General features: G+C 36.4%; 1 protein-coding gene across 2 annotated transcripts in view; it reads left to right on the top strand.

Annotated features, from left to right (window-relative positions):
* The window catches only part of LOC126821151 (eIF-2-alpha kinase GCN2-like), a 270365-nt gene that overhangs the window by 69988 nt on the left and 179478 nt on the right, over positions 1–20899 (top strand). For both annotated transcript variants that reach the window (XM_050549499.2, XM_056101507.1), the window contains exons 6-8: positions 12194–12339; positions 13223–13353; positions 13832–13989. In XM_050549499.2, the coding sequence (XP_050405456.2) occupies positions 12194–12339; positions 13223–13353; positions 13832–13989 (435 nt within the window). The remainder of the gene's footprint in view (positions 1–12193; positions 12340–13222; positions 13354–13831; positions 13990–20899) is intronic.

The raw sequence follows: 20899 nt of genomic DNA on the forward strand, positions 1-20899 counted from the left end.
GCAAGTCTCAAAACATGTGCCAATCCGCATGTTATATAACGAGAATAAATATCAATTGTAAATTAAATAACACTACACATTGCGCCGTATTCTGCAGACTACGGCGGTAATCAAAATCGCCGACAAATATTCCCATTATTGACTGCCATCCGTTATTGTTTAAAACCATTTCCCGATTCGAGAATATTAGTAAATAATTAATTAATAATTTATTCAGAATGTAGCGACGATTTCACGCTCTATTGGCGTTGGGTCCAGTTACTGACGCACATCAAAGATAACTGGCGGTTTGACTCTGATAGTGACCCAGAGTTCAAATAGTGACGGTTTCTTAATTAGTCACGCTTTTGTCAATTTCTCCCGCACGTGCCTGACTAGTGATATGGTCGTCTTAACTCACGTTTGTTTAATTACTCACGTTAATTTTACATACTGACACAAGTAATGAATACTAACCAATTGACTTAAATACTCACCTTATGATTATTACTGAACATTTATAGGAATACTGACGTACGGTACAAATACTGACGGGTTTAAGCGACTACTGACAACCAAATATATTTCTCACGAGTTTCCATGAATAGTAACCACAATTAATCATTTCTACTCTTTTGAAGGATATTCTAACGCAGAGGCCAGTTAGTCAATACTTAGAGATAGGTTCTACCCACTATGCATGTTACCGTGTAATAAACTCTCGATGTCAAGGCCAGCCTTCAATGTTGGCTGGATTAGATTCCTATATGCCGCTAACGGCCGTTGATAATTAAATAAAAAAAAGCGGAAAATCGAGACTAAGCTGTTTATATTAATGATTTTAGTAATGATGACTGAGACTATGCCAAAATTTCACCCGCTTCTTTCTCGGCTCATAGTGGATCAATTTGACTGAAATTTTCAGCAAATTACCTTTACACTATCTAGTTTTTAACTATTATAGCGAGAACTGCCATCTCGTTATCTTATCTCCCATAATGTATCTTTAATACCAAACTCAAAAATTGGCATAGTTGGTGTCGGTTAGTTTTTTATCAATTTACAAAAAATCGGATATATACTTTTCCTAATATTCAGTCACGAAATTCAATGCACACTGAAAAGGTCCAAAATATACCCAGTTTCACTTTCAATTTTGGCCATGTGGGACATACATTAAAGTTCATCTTGTGTATTTGATGGCTTATATTTTTAATTGGCACTTGAAATCTGTGCGGTGATGAATGTTTTAATGGGTTTCATCAAAATTGTTGACTTTTCACATTGATTTTAAAATAACTTCTAAATGACCTCTACTCCTCAAACATGTCTATTTAAAGTGACTCTTTGCGTAGATTACAAACATGTAATCATTTTGGATGTACATTTTATTGTTCTAATTTTATTTTGCCTACAAAATGGTTAATACGTTCACGAATTGAAATATTGGGTTTTGACGATCAGATTAAAATTATATCTGAAAGACCTAGACCCCTCATATTTATCACTTTATATCAGCTCTTAACATAGAATAAGAATAAAGACTCTTGGGATCCAGGGAGTATTCTTTCAAATTAGTTTTGCTTTAAAAACCGGTGAAAATTTTTTTGCCACGTCCTACTGTTTTGCTCCTAAACGGGGCTAATGAAGACGGGCATACGCCATTCAGTGTGCTATGAGGGAAATTTTGCCCGGCCAGCGACGCTACGGCCTACTCTTATATCGAATTCCAACTGCCAAGGGATCTTTTACATGCACGCCAATGTGTACACGGGACCTTGGTTTTTCGTCCCATCCGAACGACTAGACAGCTGGAACGTGACAGGGGTCAGGCATGCACCAAAATCAATAGTTACCGTCCTTTGAAAGTTCAGAATTGCAGCCTGTGGACGATAATACAAAAATCTGGTGGTGTGTTTTCCCCAGGGGGTTCTGGCATGGACACAAAATAATAACAGTCATTCTTTGGGTATAAGGAATATATATGAAAAGACGATCCATTAAGAATTGCAGCTTGTAGGCAAAACACACAGACACACAAAGAAAAAATGGGTGTGGCTCTGACCCTGAGGGTTGGGCATGCACCAAAAACAATAGGAAACATCCTTAGGGTATAAGGAATATTTTTGTGTTTACTCTCTTTAGGGACTTGTAGCTTTATTTATTATCACTGTGGACTTGATCCTCAAGTTATCCACAGTTTATCTCCTTTTTAGCATTACAACTTCTGGTGCAATTTCTAGAAAACTTCCTTGTGTCAAAATTATAAACAAACTGAATTGAACAGTAAAGTAAAACTTCCCTACACGAATTCACCAAGAAAAACAAGGACAATTATGATGTGAAGGACACACAGTATGTATTTATGCCAGTGACAATACCTGCAATATTATGCTCAGTGTTTTTCATATCCATAATTAAAATTAGTGTATTTCTCTAAAAATTTGTAAACTGTGTACTGATTGTAGTGCAGAACTAATTTAAACAAAATTAAACTATATTATGTCTTGAAATCTCGCTTTTCTCTCACAAATAGAAAGTTTTTCTCGACTTTCAGATACAGCAGGGATACTCGCTTGTTACTGTTACTGTTTACGTTTACTATTACCGTTTTTACACATACAAACGTAAAATGTCAGGTCATAACTCAAAATGTCACTTGTTGTTGCCGTCAGTATTATCAATTCAAGGCAGTGATAAGACATCAAGTAGGCCTAGTACTCCTTCATACCACACACGTAGTGAAAGCCACAGTAGCCATTCTCTGAAAGTTAAAGCCGAGATGGCACGATTAAAAGCAGAACATACCCTGAAAAATGCTGAGTTAGCCAGAAAGGCAGCCGACCTCAAGGCTGACCGTGCAAAGGAAAAGGCTTGGCAGGCTGTGGAAATGGCTAATCTAGAGGCTGACATACATAAAGATATTCTCAACAAAGAACAATGTTTACATGATCACCGCAAACCACCGTCAGTACCAGAAAGCTGTCATACCTCAGATGTACATGTAGGCCAGTGGGTTATTAGTCAGGATTTCAACTCTTAACCAAACAACAACATTGGAAACACACAATGTTAAATTTCAAAATGGTCAGAGTCACATGGAAACACAACACAGTCTCAATCCATTTATAACTAGTACTCCACTAAGACAGTCACCAAGAAATACAGAGTTTTCGACAAATCCATTTTTATACGCCCACATTTTCATGTGGACGTATATTGTCGTCGCCCCTGTCCATCCGAACGTCCAGACGTCCACACTTTGTTTGTGGACACTCTACAGGTCACAATTCTTATCCGATTTTGACGAAACCTAAAATATAGGTTTATCTCCAAAAGATCTCAGCTGCTTTCGATATTGGCATGTATCGGATCGAAACTTAATGGATTATGGCCCCTGTTTGTACGAAAAATCACATTTTTAGCTTGTGGACCCAATAGAGGTCACAATTTTTATCCGATTTTGTTGAAACTGAAATGTAAGTTTATAACCCAAAGATCTCGGTTCCTTTCGATATTCGCGCATATCAGACCGTAACTTCCCGAATTATGGCCCCTGATTGTACGAAAAATCGCGTTTTTAGCTTGTGGACCCTATAGAGGTCATAATTTTATCCGATTTAAAAAAACATATTATTATATCACCGTTACACCCTAAGGATGGCCGAGTTCGAGTTTCGTGAAAATCGGCCCAAAATTGACAGACAAAATGGCCACCGTTCGTTCTCAAATAGCATGGAAATATGGTATATCAAGGTTGTGGACCCTATAGAGGTCACAATTTTTATCCGATTTTGTTGAAACTTGAAATGTAAGTTTATAACCCAAAGATCTTGGTTCCTTTCGATATTCGCACATATCGGACCGTAACTTACTGAATTATGGCCCCTGATTGTACGAAAAATCGCGTTTTTAGCTTGTGGACCCTATAGAGGTCATAATTTTTATCCGATTTAAAAAAACGTATTATTATATCACCGTTACACCCTAAGGATGACTGAGTTCGAATTTCGTGAAAATCGGCCCAAAACTGACAGACAAAATGGCCGCCCCTGGTTCTCAAATTGCGTAAAAATAGGGTATATCAAGGTTGTGGGCCCTATAGAGGTCACAATTTTTATCCGATTTTGTTGAAACTTGAAATGTAAGTTTATAACTCAAAGATCTCGGTTCCTTTCGATATTTGCGCATATCGAATTGTAATTTCCTGATATATGGCCCTTGATTGTAGGAAAAATCACTTTCGTTTTAGCTTGTTTTCTATCCATCTCTCGGAAATGTGGGCGTATCCTGCCTGGCAGCCGCTGGTTTTAATTCCTCTTGAAAACCGCCAATGGCGTCAGATATTTGAGGTAGCATGTCTTTTAATGTCATTCGTCGCAAATCATAAGCAAATGTTCGTTTGACTAAAGCAGGAAAGCCAGGATGAATCAATTCCATCCATTTGAGAACAGCCAAACGTTCCACTGTAGGGGACATAATTTCGTTACGTACAGGGGTTTCCCCGTCATGTACAAGTTGTGAATCCTGACGTAGTAAATTGTCCTGTAAGTGTGCAACGACACGTTGGTAAAGTTTTTCAGGTCTTTCGCCTGTCTCCCAAGTCCCAAGCAATCTCAGCAAATTTCATGAATTGCGCTTCACTTTGCTTAAATCTATAATTTTCTGGCAAATATTTTCAAAGCTGGTAGATGCCTTTTTGATATCATGAGCTAAAAGCGGTGGGGAATATTCGGAAATAAACCCCAGCATATCATTCAGTTTATAACCCAAAGATCTCGGTTCCTTTCGATATTCGCGCATATGGGACCATAACTTCCTGAATTATGGCCCCTGATTGTACGAAAAATCATGTTTTTAGCTTGTGGTCTCTATAGAGGTCATAATTTTTATCCGATTTAAAAAAACGTATTATTATATCACCGTTACACCCTAAGGACGGCAATGTTTGCGCATATCGAATTGTAATTTCCTGAATTATGGCCCTTGATTGTAGGAAAAATCACTTTCTTTTTAGCTTGTTCTCTATCCATCTCTCGAAAATGTGGGTGTATCCTGCCTGGCAGCCGCTGGTTGCGAAACATAAACAATATGCAAGAACCACCACAATTTGAAATGAATCCCTTCGCAGCACCCTATGAACCTATTACATGTCACTATAATAGTGATTATGCCACACCACAGGCGATATACAGAACAATGACTCTAATGTGGGCTTATAGATGCATGGATAGACTGACTTGTACCCGGTCAAGAAACTGTCATACCACATAACACATTGACAAATACTACTGATCAGTTAACTTGAAAGTGAATGTGATCTGCCTAAAGTAGACTTACCAATATTTTCTGGTTCACCTATTGTAGCACCATGGGTCGTTTGTCAGACGTGGAGAACGGTCAGCGCTAAACCCGGTCGCAACATTCGACGTATAACCCATGCATCGTTTCTTACTACATATTCTGGAACAGCCCATGATCGTCTAGTATTGTCTCTGGCCGCATTTGTTTCTTATTTTCTTCTTGTAGGACTCCACTTTAAATATTGTGTATTTATTCTGCCATTCAGTTTATGGTTACACATAGTAACAACAATACCACATTTCTTTTCTACATTTTATATTAAGCACTGCTACATATAGGTTACAAAGTTACAAGCATAATAAAGTCATTCTCTCTAACCCGTTCTCTATTTTTGGTTATGAAGTTAGAATCAATAATTTGAAAGATAACGCTATTGTTCCAGCCATCATATTGCTCTATTCTTTGTCTTTAGACCTCATGTCACAATATTCATAACCAATTTGAATTTGCGTCTCCGAATGAATACACCTTAGCTAATATTTTGGCAATGGAGAATAATTAATCAACACCCTAATATTATTTTACATAGATGTTTCAAAGCACAAATTCTTTCCCTCCATATTACTACACTATATCATGACCTAAATTCATAGAACAAGTACACTCGCAGATCCATTGTAGACCTGGAATAAATGATACTCGCAGGATGGACCTATTACTTTCACATCTAAAAGGCGAGGCAAAGTCACACATCCAGGAACTTGGTTACAGTGGTAGGAATTATGCATTAGCATTTCAAGAATTAAAGTCTGCTTTTGGACATTGTGTTATATGTAGCCAGAGCCTGTCTAGTCTGCCGGATTTAGATTATTTCATGTAAAAAAAGTCCCATCAAAGCAAACTTGATCTCAAATGATAGGTGGGGTCCGTAGGTACTCCAGAAAAAAATGACCCATCATGATCGCTTGGTGAAAATGTTTGGGGCGGGGTCAAAGGTCAAGGTCGACCAATCAGAAAAAAAAAAACCAGTCAATATCTCAAAAACTATCAATGTTAGGCCCTATAAATGTATTATCAACATCGCATACAAAATTTCTCACAACTAGATGAGTGGACAGTGGTGGCCGATACTCCGAACTTTGATTCTTAAGTTGCGGGTGCACTTCCCATGGGTGTTGGGGGGGGGGGGGGGTCTGACAAAACCAGGGATCTTAATCGACTGTTTTTTGTCGGCTTTAGCCGATTGATCTTTAATCTAGCCGATTGGTAAAACAATGAACCGGCCACTAACGTATCACAAATCAATCTACTTTCGGCCGATTTACAAAGAATTAATTATAAGGTCGATTGGTAAAACAATGAACCTGTCAGTATGGTATCATAAATCAATCTACTTTCGGCCGATTACAAAGAGTTAATTATTACTCGTCGATTAAGAAACCCATCAAAGAGTCAATCATTACAATAAATACCTTCGGCTTATTTGATAAATAAACAACTTAAATTGAGGTAATCATGAGAAGTACTTGAACACCTCGCAGAATGACACCAGGAAACGTAAACAAGATTTAACTGAAGATAGTGATGGCGGCGTTGACCTTGAACTTCAAGCATGCACGTCGTCAATGGAAGTTTCAAAAGCCGAAGATCCTCCCACGTCCAATATAGGTCAACCAAATTATCGGCAAGAAAAGACCGTATTAATCTGACGATCATACCTGCGCAGCAAAGAAAGACGATGACAGAACAAAAAGTTTAATTCCCAAATCTATAGAAATTGTTTCAAACTGGGCGTTAATCCGATATGCGTATATATTTCATAGCAAAAAGAAACATTGCCATCGAAAATTATGAACAATAATTGAACGATTTGACAGAACAGCAGGGACATGAAATGACAAAAAAATTATATCGTGATTTTAATTGTTGTGGTGAATTTATTTCTTTAATATCCAGTGAAATTGAGGAAGAGATCCTCTCAGATATCCGAACTAGTCCTGCTGCATTAAATCCCGACAATTGTATATGGGTAACACTAAAAATAATCTAATCGGAATCATGACAATTGGCCACGTGACCTTCCGCCCCTACAGCATATTTCCGAGTTCCGACTATACACGGAAACCGATTTGTGCTACTTTGTTATTTATATACTTATATACTTTGTTGTCCCCCGCCTTTCAAAGAAAGCAGGGGACTATTAAAATGGGTCTGTCCGTCCGTCCGTCACACTTTTTGGGACACAATAACTCTCCTTCTAATTGACCTAGAAAGTTCAAACTTGGTGTAGGTGTTTATTAAGTCAATGCCTTGATGGAGTTCGAAGATGAGCATTTTCTGCTTAGGGTAAGCAGAGATAAGCAATTTGATTGGTTGATGCTTTGGGTCACGATAACTTTAGTTCTAATTAAGTGAGAGTGATGAAACTTGGTGTATAGTTTCATTACATCAATACCTTGACTAAGTTCGATAATGAGCATTTTCTGCTGGGGGTAAGCAGAGCGATAAGCAATTTGATTGGCCGAGACTTTGGAACACAATAACCCTCCTTCTAATTGAGCTAAAATGTTAAAACTTGGTGTAGGTGTTTATTAGTTCAATGCCTTAATGGAGTGTGAAGATGAGCATTTTCTGCTTAGGGTAAGTAGAGATAAACAATTTGATTGGTAGATGCTTTGGGGTATGATAACTTTTGTTCCAATTAAGTGAGAGCGATGAAACTTGGTGTATAGTTTCATTACATCAATACCTTGACTAAGTTCGAGATTGAGCTTAAACTAAGGAGCAATAAGCATTTTGATTTGTCAAGACTTTGGAACATAACAACTCTGATTCTAATTGAGGTAGAATGTTTAAAATTGATGTAGATGTTCGTCTTGACTGAGTTCAAGCAGAGATAAGCCATTTCCTTGGTCGATGCTTTGGGACAAGATAACTTTGATTCTATCTGATAGAGAGTGATGAAACTTAGTGTATAGTTGATAATCAGTTTGATTGATCGATACTTTTGAAAAAAATAGATGTGCGATTAATTTATATGTGTCATCTATTTATTTGGGGATTTCGGCGGGGGACATCAGCCTCACTGTTGGCTTGTTATTTTTATATACCAGGTATACTATTCAAAAAAAAGTAGGGGATATTTGATTTTTAAGTGTTATTAAAGTCACCTAATGAAACTGACGAAGAAACAAATGACAAAATGAAATGAAGTTCACATTCATCGATTTATTCCAAATGATCGTTAGACTAAGTAAGGCACAGACTGACCATTATAAGGGTAAAATGATACCCGGGGTCAAACAGCAAAGTTACCACAGCATCACAACCAAGTCAGTAACGGGTAAATCCTCCTCTGTTTGCCAAACAAGCATTGATCCGACGTGGCATACTCCTAATGAGACGTCTAAGGTCATTTTGGTCCAGATTGTCCCATTCCTGTTGCAACGCAGCAGCAAGTTCTTGGACATTGGCAGGACGTTGTTGACGTTGACGTAACCTCTGTCCAAGCATGTCCCAGACATGCTCGATGGGGGAGAGGTCGGGACTCAGTGCTGGCCAAGGTAATGTGGTGATGTTCTGTTGTTGGAGGTAACCTGTAACGATCCTGGCCCTGTGACATCTTGTGTTGTCATCCTGGAAGATGAAACGGCGGCCATGACGTCGTGCGAACGGCACAACATGGACTGCCAAGATGTTGTCCCGGTAGTACTGGCCTGTAACACGCCCTGCAACAACATGTAAAGCCGTTCTTCCAGCAACAGTGATGCCTCCCCACACCATAACAGAACCACCCCCAAATCTATCATGTCTGATGACGTTAACGTCTTGGAAGCGCTCGTTTCGACGACGCCACACCCTCCTACGTCTGTCCAAAAAATCAACAGGGAACCTTGACTCATCTGAAAACATCACATTGCTCCAGCGTCGATTATCCCAGTGTTGACGATCCCTACACCAACGATGATCTCTCAAACAAGGGATCACGCGAGGACGTCGGGCGCGAAGGTGACCCCTATGCAGTCGATTCCGAATCGTCTGGCCACTCACTCTCACACCAGTGTCTGTTTGAAGACGAGCGCTGATCTGATTTGCTGTGATGACACGATTTCTCAAGGCCAAGGTACGGATAAATCGATCCTGGGCTTGAGTTGTCGCCCTTGGTCGACCTGAGCGTGGTCTGTCCTGTACAGATTGTGTATCACGGTATCTGGACCATAGCCTGCTTATGACAGACTGAGAAACATTCATCGTCCGCGCCACAACCGCCTGTGTTGTGCCGATCTGTAGCATGCCAAGGGCACGTAACCTTTCATTTTGGGTAAGCCGACGCATATCAAAATTTGTTTTCTGGTCACTAAAACAATTAAACTGATGTTTCCACCCTGGAATTCAATGCCACAATGACTGTAACATTCAAAGTCAGAGTCGTGCAAATCTTGGGTTGGACCCCCATGATGATCCCAAGCATTACCTGCATTCCATGCGGTAGCTATTGGTGCGTTTGGGCGTCACATGTAACTGGAAATGTTTCTTCTGTTAGGTTCTATAGTGACTTTTTTCGTAGTCATTTGCATATTTTAGTATTATGCCCCCAAAATCAAATATCCCCTACTTTTTTTGAATAGTATATATTAACATGTGCTTACGAATAAAATTATTTAAAAAAACATTGTATGTACTTGTAGTTTTTACTAATTTATAACTTCCGTTTAGTTGTATGAAACCAAAAGTAGGGATATGCAATGCAATTTGCTGAAATAATAATATGACTATAAAAATGTAGATATTATAGTGATGTATGAATACAAGTATGCAATTACAAAGGTCTTGTTTATACAGAGTTTCAGCTATTATTATCCCAAATACATTATGCAATTAGGGAATTATGCAATTAGAGTATGCATAAACTAACATGTTTGTTGTTGAAAAGACGACTATCCGTTAGGCCTAACCGTGGCCTGACTAAACGTCAAAATTTCCGAGTTTAGTTCGACTTTTGCGTACAACAATCAACTTTCGTGCATAAGTCGACCAACTTCAGATGTGGCCAAAAACACTGCTTAAGAAGACCCCCGACCCTTCCTTCTTCCCTTAAGAACACCCCCTTAAGAGAGAAGTTAATTCTACTTCTGCGCTTCGTTAAAAGTTTCACAATTGGTCTGCTAGAACATAACACTAACTTAAGAAAGCGAACTCCACTTCTATCCCGGATAAGATCGACAAAACGGGGGACCCATCGGTGAAATGACCATTAATGTATGTTATAGTAGGGTAATTGAAGTTTCATTATCAAACTTTTTCAGAATTTTAACCTCTGTCCCACATGACCAAAATTGAAGGTGAAAATGTGTATATTTTTTACGTTTTCAGTGTGCATTGAATTTTCAGACTGAATATTTGGAAAAGTATATATCCCATCGACTCAGACTCTTTCGTAATAGTGACTTTGCCAGAGGCTGTGGAAATCCTGAAAAAAAAAGTGAATAGTTCATTTGTTCCACATTTTGCCACCTGGTGGCACGAACTGTGTAATTCGCACATTGCGTGTGATGGTAAATTCGTAATCTACACCAAAAGTTGTCTTAGATTACAAAGTTCGAGAGTTCTACTCCTATTAGAAATGTGAGCTTAATGTACTCGAAAACCTGAAAAAAAAATACTGAATTTATGAAATGTTTCAGTACCCTAATTTCAAATGGCCATATCTCAGCAGGATTTTGGCCTAGAGAGAGGTATAATTTTGGATTTGTTAGCTAAAGGCCCTATACTATAACATATATTTTTTATAATTTTTTAGGAGAGGGTCATGTTCCTAACTTTCCGAAATTTGCTCCACTTGACATGAAATGACCCTGAATATTGACCTGCTTAGTTTAAACTAAAATACTTGATTGAACCTTCCAGAATTCAGTAATCCCAATCTCAAACAATGATAATCAAGAATTTTAGGCAACAAAAACAAAACATGTGCCAAGTGAATAGCCTAAGTAATATCCACTTTAATAAAGAGTTTATTTTTATTTTGTTTTGTGGTTCTGATTTTGTACACTACATAAGATCTAATATATATTCAGAACATCTGCCGTAGACACAACTCACATCGGCTTGAGTTGTGCACAAGACTTCAGTATGTTTTTAGATAGATAACCCTTAACATTTACAGTACACAGTGATTAAATATGATTGTGTCTTGTAAAATATAAACCATTGCATGGACAAATGAAGGAAACAAAAGGCATCCGATTTTAATCAGATTGAGTAATATTTTGACCAAATCACCACGGCTGAAACATGTTTAAAGTAGCCAAGTCCGTAACTCGATATCATCCAAAATCTTCGACATTGAAAACACAATTTTTTTTGCAATTTAAATCAGCATTGGTGTTGTGATCTTACCTGGAAAAGATGGGCTTCTGATATTCAATATTTAAGACAAAATAAACATTTTACCATTGGTACACGAATCGTGTACCATAATGCGTTTTAGCGCCAAATGTAACAAGGTGCTCAAAGAATAAGGTTAGACATATTCCACAAGTCATGTTAAACGGTGATATCATATTCTTATTTGGGGAGCATGCGCAATAAATAATATCGGTGTTGACTGGAATAACCAGACGCTAGAAACTGACTTGCGGTTGAGACTTCTGGCATATTTTGCCGAACATAACTGATGACAATTCACAGTAAAATGGACATGATTGAATGTAAAACAGTTTATATAAACTCATATTATATTATGTTGCGACCCATTTGTGCCAATTTCTAGGTCCAAAATATTAGCGATTTAGCGCCTTTAATTTATTTGATTATGTCACAAGTCTACACAAACCACATCGACGCTAAGAAAACTTGGGCAAAACTTGATTCCATGTCACTAGATTTCAGCTCTGGGTTTTTTTTTTAGTTTGATGTAATAGAAACTTTAGAAATTGATGGCCTAGCAACTACACATATGTCACCTATACAACCAGTTCCTTACAGATGTACGTCTCTTGCATCTGATACTTCAGATGGTGGAAAATATGGGCTATCTTCAACAAGAAGACACAGGTATACATTAATAATAGAAAAAGACATTCAAATATAGACTTTTATACTCTACACAATAAAGACTACTGTTGTCGATGTTGCAGTGTCATCTGTTTTAGTCTTTTACTTGTCAGTTCACAACATATTGATAACTCATTCTATCTATAAACACTGAAGAAAACTTTACAGTCCTGATTTTTCCTAACTTTAATGAGGAAAATGTGGGCAAGATACGTCCACATTTTGCAAGAGATGGACAGAGAATGGGCTAAAAAATGCTGTTTCCATACAGTCAGGGGCAATACTCCATGAAGTTACAGTCCGATATGTGCCAATATCTAAAGGATCCAAGATCTTTTGGTTATAAACATATTTTAAGTTCCATCAAAATCAGATAAAAATTGTTACCTCTAGAGTGTCAACACGCTAAAAAACAAGATTTTTTGCAAAATCAGGGGCAATAATCCATGAAGTTGCGGTCTGTTACATGCCAGATCTTTGGGATATAAACCTATATTTCAAGTTTCGTCAAAATCGGATAAAAATTGTGACCTGTAGAGTGTCCATAAACAAAATGTGAAGGACGGACAAGGGTGATGACAATATATATACGTCCACATGAAAATGAAGGCGTATAAAAATTATATCGGCACAAGCTACTAATGAAGGCAATAATGTTTGAAAGTATTAGAGTATAAACTAAATAACCAGACTTTTAACGTAATAAACCAATTCTCTTATTTAGTCCCATAGATACTCCTATTTTAGCCATATTAAGATTTTGCAAAACCGTATAACATTATTTGCTGTTTTTTATTATTTGTTGCACAAACGTGCTGCCAACTTAGACAATGTCTTCATTTATATTAAATTTACATGTGTAAGTACCATATTGTTTTTGCAGACGGACTAGTACGCCAATGAGTGTGTCAGAGGAAGAACATGAGTGTCAGTGTAAAGAACATAAAGCTGGTCTACAAGTTCTTTTATTTAACTCAAAAGGCGATCGCACTGTACAACGTGGAAAATGTTTGGGTATGCATACAATGATTTATGAAAATAATATAATATATTTGCTGTTAGAATGTAACTGTACTTTTAGCTAATTTTTCGAAGTTCCGAGCTTTCACGCATAGTGTTTAGTTGTTCTAACTTAATGAAATATTAGCCCATTTTAAAATATAGAGAGAAATAATTTATAGATTTTCTGAAAATTTTTATGGAACTAACATAAATATTTCTTATATTTTTGTATGTTTTCTACTTTTATCATGGGTGCCATTGTCACATGGCATTTTGACATCATTTGTGTCATAACTTGTCGTCAAAGCCTATATAATGCTTTACTGTATCTCAAATTTTATCATATTTAACCCCAAACCAAATTTACGGAAGGTCAGCTGTCACTAATTCACAAAAAAGTTAACTCAGAATGCCATGGTATATCACAGTTTACAGGCAGCTACATGCCCTTGATTTTAGAATATTTTTTTTCTTTTAATTATAACAACAGGACATAGTGAAAATGGTAGTACTGTTTATGCTGGATTAGATACCGCTAGTGGTGATGTGGTGGCCGTTACAGAATGGTTATTAAAATGGAGACATATAGCTAAAAAAAAAAGGGAAATCATCGAACTAGACCTAGAAGGGAACACTTACATGAAACAGGTATTGTTTATAACCTGTAAAAATTAATTTCTCATTGATAAAACTACTTATTGTCAGTATTCAGAATACAGGATAAGTGAACATGATAATCCAGTTTAAGACTTATTATATAGAACTTCTGATAGTCCAATTCCCAAGACCTTATTGCCATTGTAATTCAGCAATGGTAAAATGATTGATTTTAATTAAAATAAAAATGCTGTATATAATATTGTGTATTATACTTTTAAAGTATTAATGACATTGACTTTAATTCAAGTAAAATATGAACGCAAGAATCAGCATTTAGTTTGTCTGTATAACAGCTGCATGAGCATTTTTATACACCCACATGGATATGTGGTGGTATATTGCCGTTGCCCCCGTCCATTCGCCATCCACAATTTCTTGTGAACACTCTCACTGAGAAGTAGTAATAGTAATAGTGTTATTTGTACGTTTAGGGTATAGATATCTACCGATTTTGGTAAATTTGTATGAATATTGGTAAAATTCTAATTATCGCAACAAATCTAATTAGAAGAAGCTAAAATTTGTAGATACAGTTTGTTAATTAACAGGGGTGAGAAATTGACTGAAAGGTGAATTAATTTTCGCTAGGGGTGAAAATCTCTGCGAAAGTGTGTTTTCTGTACTAGGTGTGTTAATTAACGAACAGGTTAAAAACGACTGACACAGTGTGTATTCTTTGTTTGGTGAGTTTTCTCGATAACGTGTTATAATTGCACCAAAAGTATCTTATCAAGGACTGGCAGGCTTAATCTGACACATAGGTGTCAAATCTAAATTTACCGTACGATTTCTTATTCGACTGTGTGTTTTACGCAGATCGGTCTTTGTTAAGGGTAGGTCTTTATACATGGATTTATATGTGCTGTAGTTACATATGAGCCTACTTTAATCTATGCGTATTTCATTTGTTGATGAATACTACATGTTTATACTGCGTACCATTGTCTGGCTGCAGTTATTTATATTTCTTGTCTTTTTGTGGGTTTCATTTGTTAACATTATCGTGGTATCACTGAACTATAACTATAAATGCATTTGTCTTAAAATCGGTCGCATGCAATATCGTTATTTACCAATATCCCGCCAAACCTCCATTTGATTATCTGATATACTCTAATCTCTATTGATATCAGATGCTCTAATCTATTTTGAAAGCATAATTATAAACAAAAAATCTTGCAATTAATGATAGCCTGTAAGTTTCGTTGGCGTTATGTTTTATAAATATATTTCTTACCTGGGTCATAAATAGGGCTATCCAAGGAAACAGAATTCTATCACTATATAACAATAGATAAATCACATACCAAATAACACTAATCATGTCTAATAATAGGGACTCGCGTCCACTTCCAACACATGGAGCTGATTGTCAAACATCTTCTGGTATTCACTGATTTCATTACATTTTGTGTAACAAGCTTGTCTTTGCATACACAATACCAAACTATGACGACCTATGGAAATATGGGTTTTATAAGAACAGCTAAACTTAATATTCATAACTTAACTTAATATTCCCATCGTTTACGATTGCATGAAATAGCTTTATTATTATACTCCATGGCACTGATAAACCACAGGTACAGTGGATTTAGTCTCATCCTTATGATATAATTTATACTATCCGGAAAGCATGCTTTTCACACGAAATTTCTCTTTTTGATCTCAGACCGAAAGGCGACACTGTTGTCAGACAGAAAGGTGACACTGTTAGATCGTGCTCTAATCGATTAGCTGAAATAGTTGGTTGGAGTGTGACTATTTTTACCTGTGACAGTTTATTCCAGGATGACAAAGTAAAACGTGTGTGCATACTGTGGTTTATTCAGTGTTGGTCTTATTGCAATGACTTAAATGTATATTTCACTTTTCTATCATCTCATTTAAATAAAGCTTGATATTTTATTAACATGTATACTATTTAGTTTGTTTCTGATAGGAAATTTCGGTTGATATCTCAAATAAAAAAACCAGCCCAAGCCATTGTATTATAATCAGAGAAATGTTCAAACAAACAAGTAAAATAGACAAGACAAAAATACAAGCAATACCATTATTTATTATTACATTATTGATATGCATATGCCTTCATAATTAAACGTTTTAATAAAATTGTAACGTATAAATTATCTGCTTTATTTATTTTTTCTTTAATTGGCAGTTGGTATGGGCCGAAGCATTCGCTTCTATACGTATTAGCTCTGCTTCAATAATGACATTTTGTGGAATATTAGGACCGATCTGCATAAAACACACGGTCGAACAAGAAATCGCATGGTAAATTGGATTTAACACCTACACGTCAGATTAAGCCTGCTAGTCCTTGATAAAACACCTTTGGTGCAGTTATGACACTCTTTCGAGAAAACTCACCAAACAAAGAATACACACCATGTCTGTCGTTTTTAACCTGTCCGTTAATTAACACACCCAGTACAGAAAACGCACCGTCGCAGAGATTTTCATACCTAGCGGTAATAAAATTACCTTTCAGTTAATTTCTCACCCCTGTTAATTAGCACACTGTATCTACAGATTTTAGTCTCTTCGTATTAGATTTGTTGCGATATTAGAATTTTACCGAGATTCATACAAATTTACCAAAATCGGTAGATATCTATACCCTAAACGTACAAATAACACTATTACTACTTCTCAATGTCTACAGACTACATTTATCATCTGATTGTTTTGAAATTGATATATGTGACCCCCCACAGCATACTGAGTCACAATGAGGAAATTTTGAAAATTGAGTTATTGTTATTTTCACAATCTCCAACTCATTACCTTCAATTTGATGTATAGTTTGTTTGAATTGGGCAAAAATTGACTGAGCTGTGTCCATTAGAAGCTACCCAACTCACAAAAGTAAGTTTTGAGAAAAAGCAAGTCAAAGATTTGGTATGTTCCAAAACAAAAATCCCATAGCAACCAGGCCATTTATCTGCTGTTTTGTCGTTGGATATATCTTTTCATGGGTTTTCAGGGGTGCTGAGCGAAAATCGAAGTAAAAATTTGATCCGACTATTTCCACAATTTATTTGCTATATTTTGTCGTTTAATATGTTTTTTATTTAGGATTTCAAGGGTGCCGACGACGAAAATCGTAATAAATGCACTCCTTTCGCAACGAAACATCCACAACACATACGGCATAATATTCACATGATAGTGTTATACTGAAGAACAATCTATACATTAGTAGTCTGTGGTGCATAATATAACTTTAGTGAGATTAACTCAATTAATTAGCACCTTAGTGCCAGCTAGTGGTCAGGAGATTAAGATTGTTGATTGGATAATCATCAAAGAAGCCGCACGCGTGTTCATTTACACGTGAATTAAAATAAGATTTTGCGTGTACGATAGGTCTATTATTATTTTCAGGTACCGTGACGTTATCAAAATATGAGTCCCTATAGAAATGTCAATTTCATAGTCAAGAAATGCTTACATTCACTTTCGTGCATTTTGGCTTTGATGTAAATATCAACATTATTCAGAGGATACTCAATGGCAGACTCGAGAATCGTCACATTTCGGCTCGTTGGTCGTTCTCATTTTTTCGACCTATTGTGATAAGAGAATTTTAAACGATAATATCCCAGATGCATTCCTTACTTTACATGCCGTATGAAGAAGTGACAGTAAACGGAATTCAGCTATCAATAAAATTCTCTTCGAAAAGAAAATTATTGGCCATTTTGTTTATTTCCATTTAATCTCTATAGATTATTTTTTTAAAGATGATATGAGATATCAAATAATCACCACTTGGATTAATTATTCGGAGTAAATAATGAGTTGTCGATGGCTTTATCATTGACCCGTGACAGTTGATTAGTAATAGTATTACTCAATGACGCACACCCGCTTGTCGATTAATTTATATCATCAGCCACGTGGTTTCGATTAACACTCAACGGCAATTTCTACGATCAGAATTATTTTTTTTTTCTGCCACTTATCAGAGTGAATTGCATGTAAGTACCCAAAAACATTATCGCCAAAACCAAATATTTATGGATAATATCTTGCATGCAGTGTCTGGGCCAATCAGCAAAGGAGTTGTGTGGACAGCATGGCAACAGGCGGAGTTTATTTATATTTTTGGAGGGTTTTAAAACTCAATTGTATCCGTTCAAAATCAATTCATCAACAATATTTGGATCATATTTATAAACTAGAGATGCTCCGCTTTACAACGAGGCCAATTGTTATGCAAGAGGAATGACCGGTCGTCCTGCTGCGAGCGAAGACAAATAACTAATTTCACCGAGAATTTTAAGAAATAGGACAGATTTAAGAATACGGTACTCTTACAAAACGTTCAAATACAGGTGTTTTAAAATGTTTTATTGCTATTTTGATCTTCTGTATAGACTCATTTTTGTGAAAATCTCGTTCAAAATCAATATTTTCACTTATTTTGTCTTTATCTCATTATTGATTCTTGCGCATCCCGACTCATTTTGATGCAGCCGGTCACATATGTTGTTTACATTAGTAAGATGAAGAACCCTATTTAATTTCAATAATTTCCATTAATTTCTTCTGGAGTTATGGCCCTTGTTTCACTTTGTTGAACTTTGTGAACGCTCTAACGACAAAAGTTATCATCCGATCTGTATGAAATTTACACAGATCATTTAAATTAGTAATACAAAGACTCCTATTGAATTTCAGCAATTTCCAATAATTAAGTCTAGAGTTATAGCCCTTGCTTAAAGGAGCTAAATCGCTAATGTTTGGGACCTAGAAATTGACACAATAATGTAATGTGAATGTATATAAACTGATTTACATTCAACCGTTTCTGTTTTTACTGTAATTTCTAATTAGTTATGTTCGGCGAAATACGGCAGAAGTCTTAATTGAATGGCAATCTTTAGCGTCTGGTTATTCCAGTCTACACTGATGATATTTATTGCGCATGCTCTCCAGATAAGAATATAGCGTCACCATTTGACATGACTTGTGGAATATGTCTTGCTGCGTTCTTTGAGTCCCTTGTTCCAAATGGTGCTGAAACGCATTATGGTACACGATTCGTGTACCAATGGTAAAATGTTTAATTTGTCTTGAATATTGGATATCAGAAGCCCATCTTTTCCCTATAAGATCCTGTTGATTTGAATTGACAAATAATTTGTGTTTTCAGTGTCGAAGGTTTTTGATGATATTGAGTTAGAGACTTAGCAACTTTAACTTTGTTGAACCTTGTGAACATTCGAAGGATGAAAGTTATCATCTGATCTGTACGAAATTTATATGCATCATTTAAATTAGTGAAAAGAAAAATCCTATTGAATTTCAGCATTTTCGAATAATTATTTGTAGAGTTATGATCCTTGTTGAACCTTGTGAATGCTCAAGTGATGAAAGTTATCAACCAATCTGTATGAAATTTATGTGCATTATTTAAATTGGTGAAATCAAGAATCCTATTGAATGTCAGCAATTTCTGTCAATTACTTCTAAATTTATGGTCCTTGTTTTACTTTGTTGAACTTGTGAACGTTCAAATGGCAAAAGTTATAATCCATTCTGTATGAAATTTATATGCATTATTTGAATTTGTAAATTTCAACAATTTCTGTAAATTACTTCCAGAGTTATTTCAGTTTGTAGAACCTTGTGAACCCTTAAACGACAAAAATCATAATCTGATCTGTATGAAATTGTCTTGTAAATAAATGTCCCCAATTATCTACTAAAGAATAAATGTGCAACAACCCTTGTCAACTGCTCGGACGATTTAGCTGCTGTGGGCGTATGTTTCGTTGCCTGTCAACCTATCTTTCCTTTTACAAATAACAAAATGAATAGCAATTGATGATATGAGGACTGGCTGAAATGTTCTAAGCCTGATAAGGATAGATCAGTTTGGTTGCCACCAACAAGTACAACTATTGAATGAATCATAAACATATGAACTGCAACTGTAGTGTTATTATTGTCTTCATACCAGACCATCTTGTGTACCTACCCAATGAATTCACTAGAAATGGACAAAACTGGCTATAGGGCAAGTACCTGCAACTGAAAGGACTAACCCAAAAACAGATAGACCCAAGTCATAGACGGCATACAACCGTAGACACAGACTAGTCATAGACACATAGAATGACTCAAACTAGATAAAGAAAAGCACAGCTATGAATTTACCAGTAGACACTAGTGAATGCTCAATTGGGATCACATGGTTTTTCACATTTTCTTAGTGTGCCGTTCAAAATTTTGCAGCACACTTGTTGAGAATCACTGCTTTAGGGGATGATGGCCTTTAAAGATGCGAGTCATCATCAAGACTCTCTCTGCTACTTTTTTACTGGGGAAAAGAAGGGGCATCATCCCCTAAAGCAGTGATTCTCAACAAGTGTGCTGTGATTCAAGAAAACATTACCCGGGTACATGACATGGTGATGACTGATAGGCACACCACTCGACATATTGCCAGTATTGTGGGCATATATCACCAACAAGTTAGGAATGACAAACATTTCTGCAAGATGGGTGCCAAAGCTCTGGAATACGGATCAGAAATGCATAAGATTCCTGACGTCCTGTGACAATCTGTGCCGTTTTGAAGCAGATGCTGATAATTTTTTGGCCAGATTTGTAACTATGGATGAGACCTGTTTCCAAAAATGAAAAAGGAACTAGATGGTTGTCATTTTTATATGCCTATATGGAAATGTGGTCATATATTACTGTCGTCCCGTCTGTCTTTCGGTCCATCCATCCGTTGACCACAATTTCTTGTGAACACTTCACAGACTACATTTATCATCTGATTGTTTTGATTGTTTACGTTAGTGAGATAAAGAATCCTATTTAATTCCATTACTTTCGGTTAATTTCACTTTGTTGTACCCGTGAATGTTCAAAC

This window comes from Patella vulgata, chromosome 5 (assembly GCF_932274485.2).
Source record: "Patella vulgata chromosome 5, xgPatVulg1.2, whole genome shotgun sequence".
Taxonomy (NCBI): Eukaryota; Metazoa; Mollusca; class Gastropoda; family Patellidae; genus Patella; species Patella vulgata.